Below are 23,972 nucleotides of genomic sequence, written 5' to 3'. Positions count from 1 at the left end.
CGTACGATTGAGTTGGCATGTGATTAAACAATATATTTGAGAAGTTTAATTTGTTTTAAAGTTGGTGCAGGGTATATTTAGGCGCATTGTTAGTATTCTCCAACGCATGATAGATTGTCTTCAGGTCACTGAAGGCACTGACGCATATGAGAGTACAAAGGCAGCACTGCATTTAGCCCGAAGCGTGACAGATGACGGGGCGGTGTACACTAGACGATCACGTAATGTTCGTGGACGTCGTTGATATTTTGTTTTATTACATGATTGTAATAATAATAACTTTGTATGTGTACAATATGGTTTAATTAATTTATGTTGTAGTGTTTGCTATTTTATTTTTATCTGACATAAACACGAATTCATTATGAATCGGAAATGAAGTAATAAATTATGAATCAGAAGTTAAGTAATAAATTATGAATAAGAACCCCACATTATAAATTATGTCTACATCAATCGTCTCCAAGGTTCACATATGTCGGACTAATACTAATTAATTGGGTAAAAGATTGCATCCTACCAACGTAATATGATGACCATAACCTTGCCTCTGGGTAACAATGTGTACACCATAAAATGTCAGCGGTAGGTATGGGACAATCATCAACCATTTTTACCTGCACAAAGTGTGAATCATATAAATACATAGTAATCGGTGTAGACCAACATCGGTAGGGGGTGCAATACGTAATGGGAAAATAGTAATATTTTGTTTCAAAGACAAACAAACTAAGATAATATTGTATCTGCTTGCTATTAAGTATCCCATATCCGGTATTGTCATCCATTTGTCAACACTAGCCTACAAAACACAATAATGAAATTAGATAGCATACAAGTTCAATTAATCAATGCACATGACTCTTATGAATATACACTTACCACTGACAACTCATCCACTAGTAGGGATCTCTTGATATGTTCTACCCGATGATGACCACCTAATAATGTTGCGTATTCTTCACGCCACTGAGATATTTCTTTGAATAAATCCATTCTGATAAGTGGCCATCACTCTTCACCCATCCCCAACAAGGAGGCAATAGCACGAAACCCACAATGTCCATCTGCTTTAACATCTATTACATCCAAAATATAAGGGTGACATTTCGGATGAAATTGATTAAGCATGGGAATTGCATTGGTGTTGGTCGTCACCTTAACCTTTCCCTTAGGAGTCTTCAAAGATGATGAGCTATCATTTACAATATGGATGCGATCTACATGCTCAAAATATTAAGGGATGCGTTTTGTAGACCTCTGAAATTTGTTTGTTTGACTCTTTTGGGATCCTTTTGTCTTGACTACATTAAGTGGTGCACATAATGTTGTTATGTCTGGGTAGGCAATTTCACGCAACTTGTTTTTAATTGTCACTTTGCCACACATGTCAACCTGTTTGAACCGGGATAGAATGACATCCCATTCTTGTTGAATTGACAACTCAGATGATGAATCACATTCAGATAAATCTGAAAAGCTTAGTCTCGTCCACATAACATGAACTTCATTAAGAGGAATGACACCCATAGCATATTTGGCTAATTGACAAGCACATGGTAATCCGTGAGTCCGTCTAAGTACACATCCACAACATTCACTATCAAACCTGATGTGATTCCACTAACCATGTAGAGAAAGGTTCTTGACCTTCTTAGGAATCACCTTGAGTTGGACATTATAGAGGCACTTTTCTTAGAGTTGGGTCATTTGTTCTAAGACAAGAACTCACCAAAAACTAGTACCAAATCCCAAACTCATTTGGATGAACCAATTTTAGTCAAATTGAACCAAAAAAGAAGAGAAACTAAAAGGAACCGAACAGAATTGAAATTAAAAGGCAAGAACAGAACATAGGTGCTGGAAAAACAGAAAAACCGAACCAAAAAAACTCAAGAGCACAAGACAACATGAACAATTGAAAGAGAAGAAAGGAAGGAGAAGAGAGTGCTCATGAAGATGGAAGAATGTTGGATGATCTCGCCACTAGAAGTGTGGAATGCTCCTAGATGAGAGTGATGCCGCCACTTGAGGACTCCAATGATCCATCAAGATAAGACTAGAGAAGAAGGCTCCAAAAGCTCTCCAAAGTTCACTCAAAATTTGAGTAGAGTTTTCTTAGATTAATTCCAATCTGAAATTTACAAAGAGAGCACCTCTATTTATAGCCTAAGGTGCTGAAATATAAGCTACACAAATTCAAAAAATCCCTCCCAAAAAGCTTCTAGAATTTGCGCCTAAAACAAAGCATGAGGAAGGTGTGACCTCTTCCTTCACTTTGGCACCTCCTTTTCTACTCCTACACCTATCTACTAACACACCCCCCCTAAGACTCCTAACTAAAGACTAAAAGATGCTTTAACAATAGAGGTTTCTAATGTTTCCCTCTAAGCACCTTTCTAAACAGTATTTATTTAATACTTGGCCTTGCCCTTCATGGGATGAACATTTGGGCTTTTGTGGGCTTTGGTCTTCTTGGGCTTGGGCTTGGGCTTTATCTTTTGCAAAGATTAACAAGAAAAACTTTAAATGTGAAGGCGAATGATCTTGTTCTTCATTATAAAAAGCCACCTTTAGTTGATTCTCATCATACTCCCCGAGTTGGAGAGAATTCGCCCACAAATTCTGAATCCCTGCATAAAACAAAGTGAGTTCTCTTTTACAATCAAAAGTGTAAGAAAAAGGAATACATGACTTAGCAGATGGAGCCAAAGGGATTTCAGAAAAGGATGTCCTATAAATCGACCAAGTTGGAAAAATTTGTTTGGGAATGATGATGTTTTTTGGAAAAAGACCTCTTAAATGGTGAAACCCATTAGGAGGTATGAAAAAATCATCCCTAACATATTTTAACCAAGTTGGTGTTGAAATAGGAACCTTGGGTAATGAAAAAGATAAAGAAGAAGAAGACCTTGGAGGGTCCATTTGAGGCATAGCACGAGTCAACATGATGGATTTAGAGGAGAAATTGGTGTGACTCGGTGTAGTACTTACTTCTTTTTCTTTCTCATTTTCTCTTTTAGTTTTCATTTTTATTTGGTCCTCATGAACCTCTTTGGGGTTTTAATATAACCTTGCGCCCTAGGAAGGAAAAAGACATTGTATTGGATAGGCCATCATGTAAAACATGTCTATCATATTGCCAAGGCCTTCCTAAAAGAAGATGAGAAGCTTCCATGGGCACAACATCACATAAAACCTCATCTTTATACTTTCCTATAGCAAAGTTAATGAGGACTTGTTTATTCACCATGATTTCACCTACTTCACTAAGCCATTGTAATTTGTAGGGCTTGGTATGAGAGATAGTGGGTAAGGCTAACTTCTCCATAACTCTTGTACTAGCCACATTAGTGCAACTTCCCCCATCAATAATCAAGGAACATAACTTGTTGTTGATAAGACATCAGGTGTGAAAAATATTTTCTCTTTGAGTATCATTCAAAGATTTTGGAATTGTGCCCAACATACGTCTTACCATCAATAAGTCACCTTCACAAGGACTTTCACTCTCATTTTCACTTGATGGTCTAGAAGGTGAAGAATGCCTAGGTGAATTGGAATCATGCTCACTAACTACAATGCCTTCATGCATGTACATACTTCGTTTAGAAGGGCAATTAGCAGCAATGTGACCATATCCCAAACATTTAAAACACTTTTGACTAGACGATTTAATTGGGGATTTAGGCCTAGAAGTAGATGGCGTAGGATCCTTGGGTTTGAAAGAAGAATCTTTGGAAGGAAATTTTGAAAAAGGCTTTTTGTTCTTCCAAGAATTGTTGTAGTAATCATCTTTGGGAATATTTTTAAAAGTATTTTTCTTTGCAAGTTGGGCTTCCACCTACATTGCAAGATGAATTAAAGAGCCCAATGATGAATACTCTTGTAATTCAACAATGTCTTGAATATCCTTCCTAAGACCACTCACAAACCTAGCAATCATAGCTTCCTCACTTTCCTCTAATTCAATTTTAAGCACAAGCGTTTCTAGCTCTTTATAATATTCATCCACATTTAGCGTGCCTTGTTGAAACCGTTGGAGTCTCAACATGAGGTCTTTCCTAAAATGTGGGGGCACAAATTTAGCGTGCATTTGATCCTTTAAAGAGTTCCAAGAGTCCACGGGAGGACCCTTGTGATAGATAATGTCCTTTACAATTCCATGCCACCATTTCATGGCATAATCACTAAACTCTAGGGTGGCTAGCTTAAGCTTATGCTCATCTTGGATCTCATGGATCTCAAATATTTGTTCACACTTAGCCTCCCAATCTAAATATACATTAGGATCACTAGAGCCATTAAAACAAGGAAGCTTGACCGAAGGAAGCCTAGACTTTGCATCATGATAGAAACCATTGCCGTAGTGAGTTCTTTCCCCTTGGTGATGATGTCTTTGTCCATGGACTTGTGGTGGATTCCTCCTTCTCCTATGCTCTTCTTCACGGCCAAAATCATTTGAAGAGGCTCTTGAAGATGGTCTATGAGAATGATGCCCATCATGGATAGAAGGAGATGGTCTAGCTTGTTGGACCTCCATCTTTTGCATTTTCTCTTCCAAGCGTCTAATAGTTCTTTGTGCTTCATGTAATTCACCAAGGATTGAAGCTTTGGAAGGAGAATTCTGCTTGTATGATGCATCACTTGAAAATCCAGCCATTTTGGAAATAAAAAACAGCAAACACACAAAAACAGCAAACAAGTTAAGCAACAAAAATTAGCAAAAACAGTGAGTGTGGCCAGCAAGAATGCCGAAGTGAAATGAGGTAGAAAAAGAGGTCACTCTCAAAGAAATAATGTCCTTGCACCAATCTGATCTTGAGGCCTTGGAATCCTCAAATGAAAGATGTCAAAGCAAGCACACCAATCTCAAAAGCAACCACCACAAAACCAATGAAACAATAAAGACAAACAAGAAAAGGTATAAGCAAGGAAAGGTAATTGCAAAAGGAAAACTATATGTAAGACAAACTCAAAGAATAAGAATGAAAGACAATCAAGAAAATAAAGAACTCAATGAGAAAAGTAGGCATACAAAAGAATACTTAAGGAAAAGCACTAGAGTAGATGAAGAAAACAAAAAAATTAGCTACTGGAATTTTTTTTTTTTTAAATGCAAACTGTGCTTGATATTCACCGATTTAACTGGAATGATGTAGAGCGAACTGGATTATGAAATTTAAACCACAGAAACTTCAAGATGTTAACTCAAAAATGGCACTGGAATCAATTAAAAACAGTAAGCCAATTGAGAGAAATAAATTTTTCAAAATCGCTGCCAGATTACCGTATTCTTTTCGGCAGAAATGTACACTTTTTTTATTTTATTTATCATTTTTTGTGTACTTCGTATTTTTAAATGATTCTTTTTTCTATTCTTTTCTAACACTTTGAATATCTCAAATCCAGAATTTCAGAATTTTTCAGTAAGTAAATCAATTGCAATAAGGAAAAACAGTAAGCACTTTTTTCAGAAACAGAGGAATCCTAATAGGAATAAAAAACAGGATGATGAACTAGCAAAGACATAATACAAAATGATGTATTGGAACTTGTATAGGTCTAGAATACAAGTATGAACTCAATTCTAAAAAGAAAATGCACAAAGGATCAACATCAATTCAGAAAATTATATGACACCAAAGCAAGAAACAATCAAAGCAATAAAAGTACTACTAGAAGTAATGACAATTATGGAATAACATGACTAAGACAAAACTTGACATGATTACAAAATTAAAAGACACATCACAAATTTTAACAAGTGAAAGGAAGCTTAAGGTAAACTCTAGGAAGGATAATTCCATTCCAAAAGAGCAACCATACTCATAAGAAGAATGAGTGCCATAAACCTTTTCACAAGCACTTGGTGTAAAAGAAAAACAGCAAGAATACTCAAGTAAAATTCTAAAACAGAGACTTAAATTGCAAGAAATTAAAAGAGCTCTTGAAATAAAGTGCACACAACTCAACAATTAAACAAGAATGAACCTAAGACTCATGATACCACATGATGTGATTCCACTAGCCATGTAGAGAAAGGTTCTTGACCTTCTTAGGAAGCACCTTGAGTTGGACATTATAGAGGCACTTTTCTTAGAGTTGGATCATTTGTTCTAAGACAAGAACTCACCAAAAACTAGTACCAAATCCCAAACTCATTTGGATGAACCAATTTTAGTCAAATTGAACCAAAAAAGAAGAGAAACTAAAAGGAACCAAACAGAATTGAAATTGAAAGGCAAGAACAGAACATAGGTGCTGGAAAAACAGAAAAACCGAACCAAAAAAACTCAAGAACACAAGACAACATGAACAATTGAAAGAGAAGAAAGGAAGGAGAAGAGAGTGCTCATGAAGATGGAAGAATGTTGGATGATCTCGCCACTAGAAGTGTGGAATGCTCCTAGATGAGAGTGATGCCGCCACTTGAGGACTCCAATGATCCATCAAGATAAGACTAGAGAAGAAGGCTCCAAAAGCTCTCCAAAGTTCACTCAAAATTTGAGTAGAGTTTTCTTAGATTAATTCCAATCTGAAATTTACAAAGAGAGCACCTCTATTTATAGCCTAAGGTGCTGAAATATAAGCTACACAAATTCAAAAAACTCCCTCCCAAAAAGCTTCTAGAATTTGCGCCTAAAACAAAGCATGAGGAAGGTGTGACCTCTTCCTTCACTTTGGCACCTCCTTTTCTACTCCTACACCTATCTACTAACACACCCCCCCTAAGACTCCTAACTAAAGACTAAAAGATGTTTTAACAATAGAGGTTTCTAATGTTTCCCTCTAAGTACCTTTCTAAACAATATTTATTTAATACTTGGCCTTGCCCTTCATGGGATGAACATTTGGGCTTTTGTGGGCTTTGGTCTTCTTGGGCTTGGGCTTGGACTTGGGCTTTATCTTTTACAAAGATTAACAAGAAAAACTTTAAATGTGAAGGCGAATGATCTTGTTCTTCATTATAAAAAGCCACCTTTAGTTGATTCTCATCAAAACCCCACATCATTGACCCGATCAAACTCTTCAGCAATGAGAATCAAAACATGTTTAGATACAAAGCTAACCAACATCTTGTACAACTGCACATTGAATGTGTGTCCTATCACATGTAGACTCATTTCAAAGGATGCCTTGATTTCATTATGTTGAAGTATAATAACATCCTTGATAGCATCCCAACATGAGCACAAGTCTCCCATGCTATTTTGTAATATTCGTTTCAAAGACCAATGAGCTGATTCAACCCTGTATAAGTATAAAACATAAAACAATTAGACGTTATACATGTTCTAAACAAAGTAAAGGCATTGATATACCTGTTTGATGTTGTATTTCCCAAATGCATTAATGAATCTGTCCAACACTTTACAAATTTTTCTTTGTGCGGAATAATCCATGTGTTTTTCACATATTCAACAAGTAATGGCCACGGTGAACAAATAGTTTCAAAACTTTTAACAAACTCATCAAATTGAGCAATATCTGTACAATCAATGATAGTCCTCCATGAATCCATCACAACTTCCCAAGCCTCGACAGAATCAACCAACATTTTACACTTTGCTTTAACATTCTTATTGATATGAAACCGACAAAGAAGGTTTCTTGCTTTAGGAAACACAATATTGATGGCATTCATCAAAGCAAGATCTCTATCACAAACAATGACTTCAGGCCCCACATGCGATGTCAAAAGTGACCCTCTAAATTTTTGTAGTGCCCATATGAAGTTCTTTTCCTTCTCGCTAGATAAGAATGCAAAACCAGCAGAAAATGACAAACCTGTACAAGTCACACCAACAATCTCAAGCAAAGGCAGTCGATACTTGTTTGTTTTGTAAGTCGTATCCATCAAGAATACAATGTTAAATGCATTCAAAAGTTTCACAGCATCAGGATGAGTCCAAAAAATATCACTAACAATATTGGAAGACTCATGACACGTACTCCAGTGAAGATAGTTGTCATGGTCTAACAACATCATTAATTGTTGTAATTCAGTTCGTGGTCCTCTAACTGATCTCTTGTATGAGTATCTTGCATTGTATACTTGCTTTATTGTTGTCATATTATCCTCATTATTCTCCTTCAAAGTACGTAGTATGCTACTCGGTTTAACCATGCTTTTAGTCATATCAACAAGCATGGAATGTTCATTCGCTTTTAATCTGCCCGCATATGGATGACCAACTAATGTATCATACAAATCATGATTATGAGTACCACATATTACCTTAAGTACCCAACCTTGACCCTTTCCAATAGGTTTACCTTGCAATTTAAAGGGACATTGACATTTTCGAGTACCAGTTACAGTAACCTCCAAACCATCCTTATACTTTCTGTAACTACCCCCCTTTCACAACCTAACAAGACATATGTTTTTCTCCCTTGCTTCCCATTTGCTATGTCAGACCTAATAATGACAATAACAAAACCAAGTCTATAAGCAACCCTACGGACCCATTCAAGTAAGTCTTCTCGCGAAGGAAAAACCTACACAAAGTTATTCCAACAATATTACAAAAACACTTCTTCAAATTATAAAGCAATAAACATAAATAGAATGAAATTTTATTCACCTCATCTGTTGTAAAATGAGTACCATAATCCTCTTCAACTAATTCATGTTGATGCACAAAATTCATTAATTTTTCCATATATATCATTTCTACTTCATCCGATCTTTTTGTAATCAATCCAACCTCCATGTCCATACTTACACCTTCATTCATAAAACATAAATTTCTATTTTATTCTAATTTTCATAAATTCAAACAAGTATGCAAAATAAAAACAACATTCAATTACCCTTCCGGATAGTGTAATCCATAAGTAAAATAGTACCTTCCAGATTAGATAATCCGTAATGCATTTCACAACTTCAAAGTGACTTCCGGATTGTTTAATTCATAAGTCAAATTAAAACAGCAAATTGCATTCCGGATTACATAATCCATAAGTCATATTTAAAGTTCTAAAATGACTTCCGATTTACGTAATCCATAGTTCATTTTAATGTACCGGATTACACAATCTGGAAAAGTGAGTATCTTTGTGCCGGATCCGGTTTACCCCCGGTTTAACTAATCCGGAACACTTTAATGTTGTCTTACGGATTGTAAAAACATTCCGGATTATAGGGGTGGATAACATGAAGTTCATTGCACGGATTATACAATCCGGTGATCTAGCGGATTAACCCAATCCGGAGAAATAAGTTTAAAGCACGAAGACTTACCTACGAACGGAGAATACGAGCAGTGAAGACCACCCACCACAACAACAGCACCACCTCCACGGTTACCACCACAAGCACCACTATCACCACCGGCAAGCACCAAGCACCAAATACCAAGGACCAAACACCTTCGTTTTCGAGTAGAAAGGTAAAAAAAAAATTCTATTTTTATCTTTTTTTACTGAAGGACAAATTTAGAATTTTAAAAGTATATGGGGTTGACTGAAGAAGGGATGGAGGTGCAGGAAGAAGCACTCGCTGCTGTGTTAGGAAAGGGCGTGAACACAAGCCCAAATGTAAATGAAAACAGAAAAAACTACCACATGGGCTATTCACTTCTGTAAAGCCCAAATCCAGTTTAATTATTACTGCTTATGTATTTGTGGAGATATTTTCAACTATTGGCATATAATCATTTTAAAACACCGTAATAATTTAATTTTAAAAAATAACTCGTCCAACTTTAAATATTATAAAATATATAATTATATACAATGTTAGTTTAGTTCTTTTAATTTTATTTATATAAAATATTATATGTTTTAAACTACTCTTAGTAATATTTATTAAGAGATATGGAAGTATTTTTGAAATAATAATCATAATAATAAAATTATTAAAAAATATTAAATTAGTAAAATAATTACATTTTAATCTACCCAACTCAAATATATATATATATATATATATATATATATATTTGAGTTGAGAGAGTGACACTTCCAATATTAATATCATTACTAATGTTTTAATATGTACATAAATTCTAATGTTAAATAATATTATTCGCAATTAAAAAATAATTTATCAATATTTTTAAGCACAAACAGTAATAATAAATAATACTATTTTTTACAATAAAAAGGCTATAAGATAAATGATGTCTATTATTTTGGCATACTTGATTGTTATTGTCAAAAAGACTTCTTTATTTTGCAGATAATGGTCAATGTTTTCTTCGAGTTTTTCCATGAGCTATGTTAAAAAATTTACATCAAATTAATAAATATAATCAATTTAAATTATACAAAATGGAGATAATATTCATTTTAAAAACTGGATTTATGATGATGAGTTAGATTTAAATTTATTTTTTTAATTTGATATAAAAAATTATTTTAACTATATTTATAGGATCTATCAAGTCACTTCAAATTATTAACCATCTACAAATATTTAGTCTTATTACAAGTTGATTTTGAAAAATGAGTTATCATTGAACTTACTTATTGAATAAGTAATTAATTCCAAATCACAATAAAGAAAAATCAAAGATAAGTGATTAATTCCAAATGACAATAATAAAAAAATAAAACATAAATAGATTGAGAAAGTGGTATTGGAATTAAAGATAAGCCAAACCCAAAAAGTATCTTTCTCCAAAAAAAGAGCTTTTAGATGGATGAATAGCGGCAACTTCACGCCGCGCAGTTACTGCAAAAAAATGAAAAGAGATTCGCATTTGCGTTAGTGGATTCAATCATTCCCACTTCCATCACATCAAAACTCCTTCACAACACTTCTTTCATCAATAATTCTCACACCCATCTTCCTTAATTTTATAATTCAATTTCATAACCTATAACTAACTTTCCACCACCTCACTTTTACTTTAACCTTTAAACACAATAATTAAAATAAATGTTATACAACTTAATTAATAAAACCTACACTAACTTTACTGTATAACAACAGTATGTTACGTAATTAAATTTGAGAATTGATATTCAAAATTATGATTATGATAATGTTTTTCAATCATCCTATAATGATGTGAGTTTAGGGGAAGTTTAGGAACTCAAATCACTTAAACTTCTTAGATGCTAAAGTATATGAAAACTAAAATGATTTGAGAAGGTTGAAGAAGAATGAAAATGAAGATGAATTGCTTTGAAGCGCATTTAGAAAAGGAAAGAGAGGAGTGGATTATCAACTAATTTACATGTCTCCATGCATCTCATTACCTTATCTACTTATTTTCTTTTCGCTATTATAGCTAGGAATTTAAGTGTAATTTTAAATTTTATATTAATTAAAGTTTAAAAAAAAATTGAGTAACTATTTTCTTAAATGCACTTAACTATTTTTGCAATAAAAATTACCTATAACAAAATTATTAAAATTACTTATTTTATAATTAATTTTATGAACATATTTTTTTATAAAATTTAATGAAAAAATAATTTAATAATTATGATAATTTTATTTTTATTTTTTTAAATAAAAATATGTATACATGTGTTTATACTCATGTGTTTCTCATAGTGTATATATATAGAGTATGCTGATAAAAAAAATATATAGAGTATATACATTTAATATTTCTATTTTACTCTTAATTATTTTATGATGTGGTGGTTACATCTATACAAGTGAGTGCTAAGATTTTGTCAGATTGAATTAGGTTTAAAGTCTATTTCTTAATATGATATCAGAATCATTTAAAACTTATCCTAGCAAAAATTTATTAGACTTATTAGGTCATCAGCTATCGAACCATCCATAAATATATACTCTTACACGTGAGTTGGAGGATCTCAGTGTAAGTCATATCAACTTAAAGATAAGGACATTTCAAAATATATAAATGAATGCAAATTTTTCCTTATAAATATGTTGATACGAAATCTTTCTCAAGTCCTACCTATTAGGTGATTTGTGTTTGCACCTATGTGTCGATCACTCCAAGTTTCTCACTTTCTTTATTACTCATCAAAGTTCATCATCACTTCATCACCATGGCTCAAACTCAGGCTGAGTCTCCCACACCTTCCTCCTTTGGCCCCATCATAAGCACACCATGTGATGAGCAAGTTGGTGGGTTCGATTGGATGGTCCTTGTGGCAGCCATTCTATGTGCCTTAGTGTGTGCTCTTGGCCTCAACACTATGTTGCAATGTGTCTTCCAATGTGCTTCTCGTCTCCTCACACAACCTGGCCAATGGATGGCTTCTCGCAGACTCAATTCTGGTCTCAAGAGGAAGGAAATGGTTGCTTTGCCAACCTCAACCTACACACACTCTGCCTCTTCATCTTCACCTTCTTCCTGTGTCATCTGCTTGGCTGAGTTCTCTGATGGAGACCCTATAAGGTTCCTCCCAAACTGCAACCACCATTTCCATGTTCTCTGCATTGACAAGTGGCTCCTCTCTCACTCTTCTTGCCCTACTTGCAGACACCTACTCAACCCAAATCATCATCATCTTCAATCCTTACATATTAATCTCATAGCTTAGTCATTTACTTTCTTACTTCAACTTCATCAATCTCTTCCCCTTCTTTGTTTTCTTAGAACATGCAACATATTTATCTTCCATTAAAGATTATTCTCTTCTAGATTCATACAAATCTCTTTTTTGGGATATTCATTGCACATGCATTTCTATAACTCAAATTTGACACCAATCTCGCAGACAAATTTAACCAAATTTTTTCAATTATTGTTTAGTTATCTTCATTGAATTCCCCTTTTGCATCACATACATGGACATAACTATGTAAAAGAATTGAGATGTAATTTTAGCAATCAAAACTATACAAATTGAATAATCAAAATTAGACTATAATTTTTTCTACTTAATAATACCTATTTAGCCTCCACCATGGGACAAACCTGTTAACAAGATATGATTCTATTAGTCATTATCTTATGCAATTCTAAAAATATGAAAAAGTAATATATATATATATATATATATATATATATAATACATTGTTAATTTAATATCATCTTTGTTTGGCGTTCTCATTTTTCTTTTTAAAACTAAAAAGAAAGGTCAAATAAATTCTTAAAACTTTTAGGATTTTATTTAGGTTCTGATTTTTTTTTTTCATTTTGATCTCGAAACATATATGATATTGTTACACTAAATTTTTTAGATTAAGAACCCAAAAAAAATAGCTAAGGTTAGAAACTTAAATGCAATTCTAAAAAAAATTCAAAAAATTATTTAAATTTTTTTTAATTCAGGAAAAAATATAATAACAAGATACAAAATTTAAGAGACAAAAAAAATATTTACTCGCAAATAAATAAATATAATTATGTATATATCATAGTAAAAAAATGTATCTGATTAATTATAATTAGAAATTATTTTATACAAAATCTTTAAAGTACTTGCTACAAAAGTTAACTATTCAAAATTACACAGAAATTTACAATAAATTTGTTTACACTATAAATAGATTTTGTAAGAAAATTGAAAGTAAATAAACATGTGATGCATGACATATTCCTCTCTAAGTGAATATTCTCTCCGACACATCCAAGTGTGTGATAAAGCCACATTGATCCTGTCACTTAAGATTTGGTGACTTTATGAGCACAAAAACCCCACAATTTTACATTTGAATAAGATGAAAGGCAATCACCAAAAGTTCCCACTCATGAAAGATTTTAACTTTGTCCCAAACAAAATAGAAAGGATAATAGATGGTTGAAGCCACCATAGTCACCAATAATGTAGAAATGCCAAAAATGGAGACCACATGAAACTAACTACCTCAATTTCATACCATCGGTAAAACCCAATATAGACAAAAATCTCATGACAGGTCAAAATATTTTAACTTCAACTTTTACGGGACCAATAGCAGAACAATTTTATGAGTCAGTGTTCACACTATAGTTTAGTACATACTAATGTATCGAGGTTTTAACCATAAATCCGTTGTAGTCTAGTTGGTCAGGATACTCGGCTCTCACCCGAGAGACCCGGGTTCAAGTCCCGGCAACGGAATATCTTTTTATGCTTTATTTATTTTTTATGCTTTATTTATTTTTTATGCTTTATTTATTTTTTATGCTTTATTTATTTTTTATGCTTTATTTATTTTTTATGCTTTATTTATTTTTTATGCTTTATTTATTTTTTATGCTTTATTTATTTTTTATGCTTTATTTATTTTTTTATACTTTTTTTTTTATGATTTATTTACTCTTTTCTACAAGGGAAACGTTGTAATTAAATAAGTTGTACTACACGCGCGTATTTGTTTCATATGGATTAAAATTTGGTCGTGAGAACGATATATTTTCCATATTTTTTTTATATAAGCTTTTAAAAAATAGTCCCAAGTATAACTAGTTCATATAAAAATTGTAATTTCTATTTTTATTATATTTTTTTATTTTTTACATCTATAATTTTGTGAAGTGGATAAAAATATGATATTTTTCACAAAATATGAATAGTTATGGTTAAACCACATTCATATTTAGGATGCATCGAGCTTAGTGCGGGTTTAATTATTTCATTATCATTTTTAAAGTAAAAAATTATTTTGCATCCTTATCCCATTAGGAAGATGGGCAGATTCCTATCCACCTCTTTATTCTTTCAAATATTAATTTAATAATTATTTTTTTATAAAAAAAAAATAGAATAAAGATATATTATAGTATCAAGTATTTAACGTCATAAGGGTATAATTTTTTTTTCTCTAATATTAATTATAATTGTATAGATATTAAATAAGAGTATCAAATAACTATGGGATAAATGTCAAATAATTATAAAAAGGTGTAAAAATGATCAAACGGACCAAAGAAAAATATATTTTTTTTTACCTAATAAATTAAAGGTGTTTTAGTAATTTAAAATGAGACCAAATGAGTATGGTGACAACATGGAGATGGAGAAAATGTGGATATTTACATACTCATCATTGTCCTTATACTAATTTAAAAAAGTGAGTATTACTCATACCTAATCGATACGGTAATTTGCTGTCAAAAGCAGGATGAAATCGAACAATACCCACGGGGACGAGTTTATTTGTTATCACTACTCACATTATCACATCACTCTTTCTTTCTTTCCAAATATTTGTGAAAGTAAACTTTGTAGTCACAACCTTGTTCTCTTTCTGTATTGTGTTTTAAAGCAACACATTCAATATTTGCATGCATGAATGTTGTTCTTTATTTCCACTTTGGTGATTATAAGCAATGAATATTTTCACTCATAAATTTGTTTAGTTGATTGCATGAGTCGAGTAGTGTATAAATGTGTACCAATTTAAGTTTAAGTTTATTAGTTACTAGTCTAAGTACAAACTTTCAGTTGCTTAAATACATTGATAGCTCAAAATGGTTCTATCATATAACTCTTTTAAGTTATGATTATTTTTAGTAATTGTTACTCATTTTTTAATGATGATATTATATAACTCATTTTTAAGTTGTGACTCATTTCCACTCATTTTTTAGTGTTGATCATGTAACTCATTTTTTGAGTTACTACTCACTATGGAGTAGTTGTCACTAAAAATGAGTAATTATATTATATAACTCATTTTTTTAGTAGTTATCACTTATTTCCAAGTTGTTGTATCATATAACTCATTTTCAAGTTTACACTCACTTTCGAGTTTCTACTCATTTTTGAGTAATTATCATTAATTTTTTAGTAGTAAAATTTGTTATGCTTTTAATATAAGAAATTACTTAAGGTCTTGCTCAAGGTACGAGATCGAGCTAACTCAAGGTGTAAGATCATGCTAAAATTCCCAAATTTGTGGAGGAAAACTAGAGATACTCAAGACATGAAGTCGAGTTAAAGATGCATAAACATGGAATCAAGCTAGTAATACCCAAGGAGTTAAGTCAAACTAAAGATATTTAGGTGTAAAGTGAGATGTTTTTAGTGTGGAGCTAAACTGGAGATACTTAAGGCATGAAGTAGAGTTACAAAGACTCTAGAAATGGAGCTTAGCTAGAAATATTCAACGATGTGTAAATTGGCAAGTTGTTAGACATCATCCAACCTTAATCAAGTGATATACCATTTCTGCATTTTTTTTAATGAAGAAAATAAAACAAGCAAAAATAAAATTTTGGATATAGTAAAGGGAATTAGTTTAATCAATTTTTATATGTGATAAATCTTGACATTACAAAATTAGTTAGGAACATTTTATCATGTGTATGTGTATAATTTCTTTTTGTATTTAACCATCTATATGTATTGTATGTGGTAAATATAGATAATCACCAATATATGAAACAATAGATATGGAGGAGATTCAGGACTTGTATAATCATTTTTTTATTTACTTTTGTTTAGTTTGTCTTCTTTCTAAAATGATTTGAGTGTGGTTGCACCCACATAGATGTGAGAGATATGACCATAGAGATGTGACAACATCCAAATGGGTGTGGGAAGCACCCTCACATAGAAAATTGCACTAGAAGTTCGACCCTCATGGTGTGAATGTGTCCCCTATTGGTGTGAGAGACATGCTCATATAGAAAATGACATCAGATATTCATCCACAAGGTTGTGGTTGTGTCCATATAGGTGAGAGGTTGATCTAAAGATCCTCAATATTTGCATCCAAGTTAAAGGTGCTTAAGGCATGAAAGAAAGTCGAGTTAAAAGACAAATAGGATTTTAAAATTTTAAAAAGTAATAGAAATGTAGTTTAACATTAACGTATGGATGTGTAGGGAGGAGGTGCAGGAGGAATTTACCAAAAATAGCACTCTAACATAATCCAACACACAATCCAAATAATTAAAATGAACTGGGTGAGAAAGTGTTATCTATATCAGATAATCATATCGAAGACCTCAAAAATCCTTTATAGAGTTATAACAAAAAACATAACGAGTTATGGCGGAAGCATTGCGGTCGAAATAAATAATCTCTAACTATATATAAAGGATGAAAATAGTTATAACTTTTTAAATGGGACCAAAATAGGCCCAAAAAAACTAATTTTAAGTAAGCTGTGATTTTTATTTAAGGTTCCAGCCGCACACCCCACACCACCACTACAAAAAATATGTTTATTAGCATGGGTCAAAAAGGGACATTAGCTATAATAAATAGACGCAAAAGTGTAGTTATCATTAAAATTTGGAAGCTAATATACTCGACATAAAAATAGTGGCGGGTGTGTGGGACATAAGTGGTGTGTTTTTTTTGCGTAGGCCTAGCCTACATGCTCTCCACACAAAATTATATTTTATATTGTTTATTTAAAGAAGCGTGAGCTTAGCCTACATGTTGGCCACATAATTTTTAAACAAGCGTGAGCTTAGCCTACATGTTGCCCACACAAAATTATATTTTATATTGTTTATTCAAAGAAGCGTGGGCTTAGTCAACGGATTGACCACACAATTTTTAAAGAAGTGTGGACTTAACCTTCATAATTTTATTACATATTTAAATTTAATTTAATATATATATATATATATATATATTATGTTTGCGTGGGCTTAACCTACAAAATTTTAAATTTTTATTATTATTATTATTTATTATTTTTATTATTCTTTTTTTTTAGTTTATGTCCATATAACCCACACTTTATTTTACTTTTTTTAATAATGAAAGCTTAGTGGACACTATTTAGGGTTCCTAGCATCACCTTCACTTTTTTTTGCAGCTAATTTTACTTTTTGATGTAATGCACATTCCATATTTAAATTTTAATTAGGTTTTATTAGGTTAAAATTGAAATGGACCTTTGGTCCAAAGTTATGTCTCTTAAAAATTAGATTTAGGTATGTGCTTGCATCTCCTTCTTCCTTATGCGCGGCGCCGCTACAACTCCTCCTTCCTTATGTGCGACATGGCCGCAACTCCTCCTTATGTGCCACACCGTCGTAACTTCTTCTTCTTCATGCTTCTTCTTCTCACCGTCGCTACCTTCATCTTTTTCTCTGCTTTTTGGATATCTCCGCTATCCGTTATCACTCCGAGATGGCAAAAGCGACCACCATGAAAAATCTGCATTGTCACCGTCTTATTGTGGTGGTGGTCAGAAAATCTGCCACGGTCATCCGTCATGGCCAATAATTGATAACACTAAGAAAAATACACATGTATATCATATTTTAAATTTATCCGATCATGACACTAAGAAAAATACACATGTATATCATATTTTAAATTTCTCCGATCATGACTCTAATTCCAATGTTATAAAGGGCAAGATATCAATGAATTGAGGTTGAATAGTGATTTGTATTTTACTGATTTTAAAATGTATTTGGAGTTTAAAATAATTTTAAAGTGTATTTGTCTATTTAGAATTTAAGTTTTTAAGATGAGTAAGTTAAATTGACTTGTGAGATTATTTAGATTTTATATTGATATTTTATAATATTAATATTTAGAATTTACAAGTATTATTTTATATATGATCATTATATGCATATATTTTTTTTTATCATGGTTATTACCGTTTTTGGAAAATTGGTTTTTATTGACCAACATGTGATAGGTCGAAAATTAGTAACTCATTTAGATGGTTCTAACAAAAACTATAACACATAGTAATGTGAGCTTTAAATTTAGAATATACAAATAGGTACACAAACAAATTTAATTACATACCAATATAATAATGTATTTTAAATATGTTATTTATTATATGAATCAAATAATATATTCAGTAATTAAAAATTATTTTTTTAGCATATTAAATGTAATATAAAAAAAAGTGTTTAGATGTAAATTATACCAACAAACGTTTCTAAATATATATTAATAAAAGACATGAGTTTAGTCAATGATAGTCAACAATAAGACTATTGAAAGAGTATAAAGATATAATGGTTAACCTAAAATTGTCAACCCCATTTTGTCTAAACTCATCAAACCAAATCCAAAGACTAAATGGTTGGTAACGATTTACACCTTTTATTCCCAGCAGTTTTATATTAAGTTGCTAGTTAATTTGTTTTAACTATATCATTGTTATATATATTTTCTTTGCACAGTTTTGCAGAAAGGGTTTTTAATCTGTCTCAATAAGAATAAGAATAGTTTTTTTTTATAGTTTCAAGAAGTTAGGTTTTTTAAATATGTAACTTTTATTTATTTATTTATTTGAATTATTATAGATTTTAAAAAAATATTTATAGAAATAAAAAAGTATAATTATACTTTAAAGTAATATTAATGCTGTGTTACAATCCTACAATAAAAAAAATATAAAAATATTTATACTTGACACTTTAATAAATTAATATTTTAATCGTATTAAATTTATTTTTTAATTTAAAATATTATTATATTACTATAATAGTTTGTGAAGTGTTTTACTCTTTTTGGTATTAAAGAAATTTTTTATTCTTAAAAAATAAAGGATAATTTGACGAGACAAACTGAGAAAATTAAGAAAAGCAAAAGAAAGGACAGAACAAAAGGTGAATAGTTGGGTGTACGTGGAGAACAGTTTGGGAGTTGAATGACACGTTCTTTACATGCAGGCAATTGTCTTCTCTTTATAATCTCACCCGCACTCCTCATCTATCACAGAAACAAAAACATAAGTAAGGTTTCAAAATTATCTATAATGCCAGGCCTTACCATCGGGGACACTGTTCCTAATCTTGATCTTCAAACTACGCAGGGCAAAATCAAGCTTCATCAGTTCTGTGCTGATGGCTGGACCATCCTCTTCTCTCACCCAGGTTCTAAGTGCCTTCTAAACAATTGTTCTCTCTACATCAGTATTCTTTGTCATTTTAAGTTCCCTGTGTTATGGTTTTGGTTATTTATTGTCCTTCTTATAAGTTATAATTTATAAATGTATATATTTTAGGTGATTTTACACCGGTTTGTACCACTGAGCTTGGCAAAATGGCCCAGTACTCTGGCGAATTTTATCAAAGAGGAGTGAAGTTATTGGGTTTATCCTGTGATGATGTGCAATCTCACAATGAGTGGATCAAAGACATTGAAGCCCACACTGTGAGTTTATTTCCCACTTTTCACACACAGATCAAGTTCAGTCCTGATGTGTTCATGAAAACCAGTATAAATATATTGTTATTGGTTTTGGCTTTGGCTTTTTGCATGCAGCCTGGTGCCAAGGTGAATTATCCAATCATTTCTGATCCCAAGAGAGAAATCATCAAGCAACTCAACATGGTTGACCCTGATGAGAAAGACTCCACTGGCAACCTACCCTCCAGGGCTCTCCATATAGTGGGTCCAGATATGAAGGTGTTATTCTCCCTTTGACTAATTAAACTAACGAGTTTGCTTCTCTTTTTGTGTGGCTAACGTGTTAATTGATTGGTGGGGTATTGCAGATAAAGTTGAGTTTTCTGTACCCTGCAACTACTGGGAGGAACATGGATGAGGTGCTGAGGGTGATTGAGTCATTGCAGAAGGCCTCGAAGTTCAAGGTTGCAACCCCAGCAAACTGGAAGCCAGGGGATCCTGTCGTGATTTCCCCTAGTGTCACCAATGAGCAAGCCAAAGAAATGTTCCCTCAAGGCTTTGACACTGCTGAACTCCCATCAAAGAAGAAATATTTGCGTATCACCAAAGTTTGATTTCCTCCTCCATTTCCTGTATCAAGGAAGGAGGACAAGACAACCTTGTTTTTGTTTGATGTATCTTTTTTTCACTTCAGTCATGTTTCACCAAAGTTTGATTTCCTCCTCCATTTCCTGTATCAAGGAAGGAGGACAAGACAACTTTGTTTTTGTTTGATGTATCTTTTGGTTGTATCTTTTGTTCACTACAATTATATCATGCTGTAACCATATGTTTGTTATCTTTTGTTCACTACAGCTATATCATAGCTCAACTATATTAGTTATAATTATAACTATTTTGTCCCTTCACTGTTAAATGACTTATACTGTTCATAAGCATAAATTCCTAAGCAGCAGGCAAGCCTGAAGAGAATTGGAAAGACAAATAGTTATAATAACACTTTAAGTAATTACAGAATTTCAAATGAATCACTCTTAAGTCCTAACTCAGTACCGAAGGTGAGGTGACGACAAGGATTAAGACATGGATTAAGGTTTTTAAAAAGATCCACTTTTACAAAAAGAAAAACTCAAGAACAAAGATAAACTAAAACTAAGAATCAAACAAACCATTATATCCATGTGTACTCACACTTTTACAAAAAGAAAGGTAAGAACAAAGATAATGATTCAAGTAACTAAAATTAAATCAAACAATTAGTTATATTCATATGTCAAAGAAAACTAAGGACAAAGATAATTATTATTCAAGAAACTAAAACTAAATCAAACAAATACTTATACTCATGTCTCAGGTAAATCAAAAAGGAGTAACAAAAAAATGACATGCAAATTGGTTTGGAAGAAACAGAGGATATCTCTTGGCCTAAAAGAGTAAAAAAAATAGTAGAAATGGATACAAGACTTGATCAGACAAAAGGGAGTAACAAAAAAATGACATACAAATTGGTTTGGAAGAAACAGAGGATATCTCTTGGCCTAAAAGAGTAACATAAGAAAAATGACATACCAATGGATTTGCAAGAAATAATCTAGAATAAAACAGATAATTTGTAGATAATCTAGAATAAAACAGATAATTTGTAGGAAATTAGATGAAGAATTTGATAGAATATTGAAACATATTTAAACAAATTTTACAAAAGAAAAAGTTATGCTTCACATTTTCGTATTCAAGATCAGTAAATCTCCATTACAAGCTTAGTATATAGAATATACAATCAGTTCAACAGTTGAATATAATCAGTTCAAGAGTTGAGTATTCTCTTTGCTTTATATTATGAAATTGAATTAATAGAAGTTTGAGTCTATGAATCTAAAACAACATACATCAATATTTAAGGAATAAGAGTAGAAAAGGAACTAATTTTTTTTAAGAAAATACTAAAAAACACAGCAGAAATTTGAATTAACTTGAATTCATAGAAGTTCCAGCCAATGATTCAAACAACATGGATCAATATATTCAGGGATATGAGTATAAAAGAAATGAAGATGAAAACAATTTAAGAAAGTACTGGAGAACACATGATCAAATCAAGCAATAAGAATACAAAAAGAACTAAGAACAGTTTAAGAAAGTCCTAAAGATAAAAACAATTCAAGAAAGTACTAAATAACACATGATCAAATCAAGGAATAACCGTACAAAAGGAACTAAGAACAATTTAAGAAAGTACTAAAGAACACATGATCAAATTTAGTAGACTACGTGGCGTGAAGATATCAGCATGAAACATGAACATAAGAACAAAATAAAAAGAGAAAATGTGGAAGAGAATGGAAGAAAGAAAAGGTCATACCATTCGAAGCCTCATCTATTTTAAAGATAAGTATATAAAAGAAGAATCCCCAGTTGACTCCTAGAAAAGACATGACTACAAAATTAGAACACACTCTCATAAGTGTCTCAAAATGCTCTCAAATTTCACATATGATAAAAAATGATTAAAATACTCTCAAATTTCATATATGATCAAAAATGAAATACAAAAAGAAAAGATGACTATATATAGGAATACTCATACAAAATTTTAAAATTAAATCCAAATACTAAGCTAGAAAATCCTAAAATTTAGCCAAAAATCACAAAGAAAAAAAATAGGAGGAAAATTCAAAAATTCAAAGGCTTTATTGTATTTGGAATGATATATTATTGTTCCTTTTTTTCTTTATTTGTGCATTCATCACTTCCTCCTGTTATTTTTTTAGGCTATCTTTATTTATAAAGACTTCCTCCTTTCAAGCACTCGTCATATCCTAGAAAAGCTTTCTCTCCATCCATAGCCTCATCAAAGTGCCCTAGTGACAAAGTAATAAAAGAAAAACAAAGGCTTCACCCACAAAGTAATAATATCATTCACACTCGCCACAACCGAAACAAAACATAAAAGAGCAATGTTAAAAACTCCAAAGCAAAATTAAGACACACTATCAATCTTAATCGTATTGTGAAACTAGTTTCGAATGCAAGCATTACCAATGTTAAACACTGTGTTGGAAAAATCCATTACATTTTCCTCGGAGCCCTAGATCGATTAGGCCATTACCAACTTACATTGTGGTGTCGGCACAACAAGCTCCTACTTAAGGTGGAGATTATTGCGGAAGCTTCCAATTGGGAAGGAGGTATTTCATGGTAGGAGAGAAAGATGGAAAGGAAGAAGCATAAGGTAGAGAAGGAGAAAAAGGTTTTGCAGGCAATGAGAGATGGAGAAGCAGAGTCTGTGAAGGAGATGAGAGAGGCACAATAAGTGTTCATTTGCAGAAGAAGGTTACGAGAGAGATGATGAGAAGTTATATGGTTTGTTTGATTGAGTTCGAAAACAATGGTTTATTAAAATTTGTGAGTGATGGAATAGTTAGGATATAATTTATAAATTATTTTAAAAGTATAAAATATAAGTTTATATATTTATTTTTGTTATTAAAAAATATTTTAATAATGAATTATAATATTTTTTTTTAAATTAAGTTAATTATTTCTTTTTAATATAAAGTATTTATAATTATTGTTATTTTATAATAAAAATAATAATTTTGTGTTAAACTTAAATAAATTTATTAAATATATTAAAATTTATAAAAATAATATTTATTATATATATTTATTATTTTATATAATTATATATACTTGGTTAATATTATAATTTTATTTTATTATTTTTATTATTTATAATTATATGTTATTATTAATAATATAATTAAATATTTTTGAAATTATTCAATAAATTAATCTAATATTTAAATTTATATTATATATATAATTATATTAATAATTATAATAATAATAAAATAATTAATATTATTAATATTTTGATTAATTATATATTTTTAAAATAATTTATAATTTAAACATAGTAGCACTATAAAATTCACATATTTTCATAAATAATATGAAATATTGACTAACAACATGAAAAAAATTATATTTTATTTTTTATGTATAATTTTTTATTTTAATTTGTATCT

General features: G+C 31.4%; 2 protein-coding genes, 1 long non-coding RNA gene, 1 other non-coding gene and 1 pseudogene across 4 annotated transcripts; 3 read left to right on the top strand and 2 right to left on the bottom strand.

Annotated features, from left to right (window-relative positions):
* Positions 1-452: 452 nt before the first annotated feature.
* On the bottom strand, positions 453-8,726 carry LOC137809414 (uncharacterized; annotated as a pseudogene).
* A 3,176-nt stretch (positions 8,727-11,902) lies between these two features.
* Positions 11,903-12,598, top strand: LOC137811690 (putative E3 ubiquitin-protein ligase ATL44). Its single transcript, XM_068613519.2, has one exon. The coding sequence runs from the start codon at positions 11,989-11,991 to the stop codon at positions 12,484-12,486; it is 498 nt and encodes a 165-aa protein (XP_068469620.1). The 5' UTR covers positions 11,903-11,988; the 3' UTR covers positions 12,487-12,598.
* Positions 12,599-13,919: 1,321 nt separating this feature from the next.
* TRNAE-CUC (transfer RNA glutamic acid (anticodon CUC)) lies at positions 13,920-13,992 on the top strand. Its single transcript has one exon. It is a non-coding gene; the product is annotated as a tRNA-Glu (tRNA).
* Positions 13,993-19,531: 5,539 nt separating this feature from the next.
* PER1 (1-cysteine peroxiredoxin 1) lies at positions 19,532-20,779 on the top strand. The gene is made up of 4 exons (XM_068613520.2): positions 19,532-19,685; positions 19,817-19,965; positions 20,077-20,220; positions 20,310-20,779. The coding sequence occupies exons 1-4, from the start codon at positions 19,568-19,570 to the stop codon at positions 20,553-20,555; spliced, it is 657 nt and encodes a 218-aa protein (XP_068469621.1). The 5' UTR covers positions 19,532-19,567; the 3' UTR covers positions 20,556-20,779.
* LOC137811692 (uncharacterized) lies at positions 20,544-23,202 on the bottom strand. The gene is made up of 2 exons (XR_011081118.2): positions 22,981-23,202; positions 20,544-22,363 (listed from the first exon to the last, which is right to left on the bottom strand). It is a non-coding gene; the product is annotated as an uncharacterized LOC137811692 (long non-coding RNA).
* Positions 23,203-23,972: the final 770 nt, after the last annotated feature.

The sequence above is a fragment of the Phaseolus vulgaris genome, chromosome 2 (genome assembly GCF_051622355.1).
Source record: "Phaseolus vulgaris cultivar YP4 chromosome 2, ASM5162235v1, whole genome shotgun sequence".
Taxonomy (NCBI): domain Eukaryota; kingdom Viridiplantae; phylum Streptophyta; class Magnoliopsida; order Fabales; family Fabaceae; genus Phaseolus; species Phaseolus vulgaris.
Note: the sequence above shows the minus strand (reverse complement) of the source record. Positions and strands in the feature narration are given on the sequence as shown.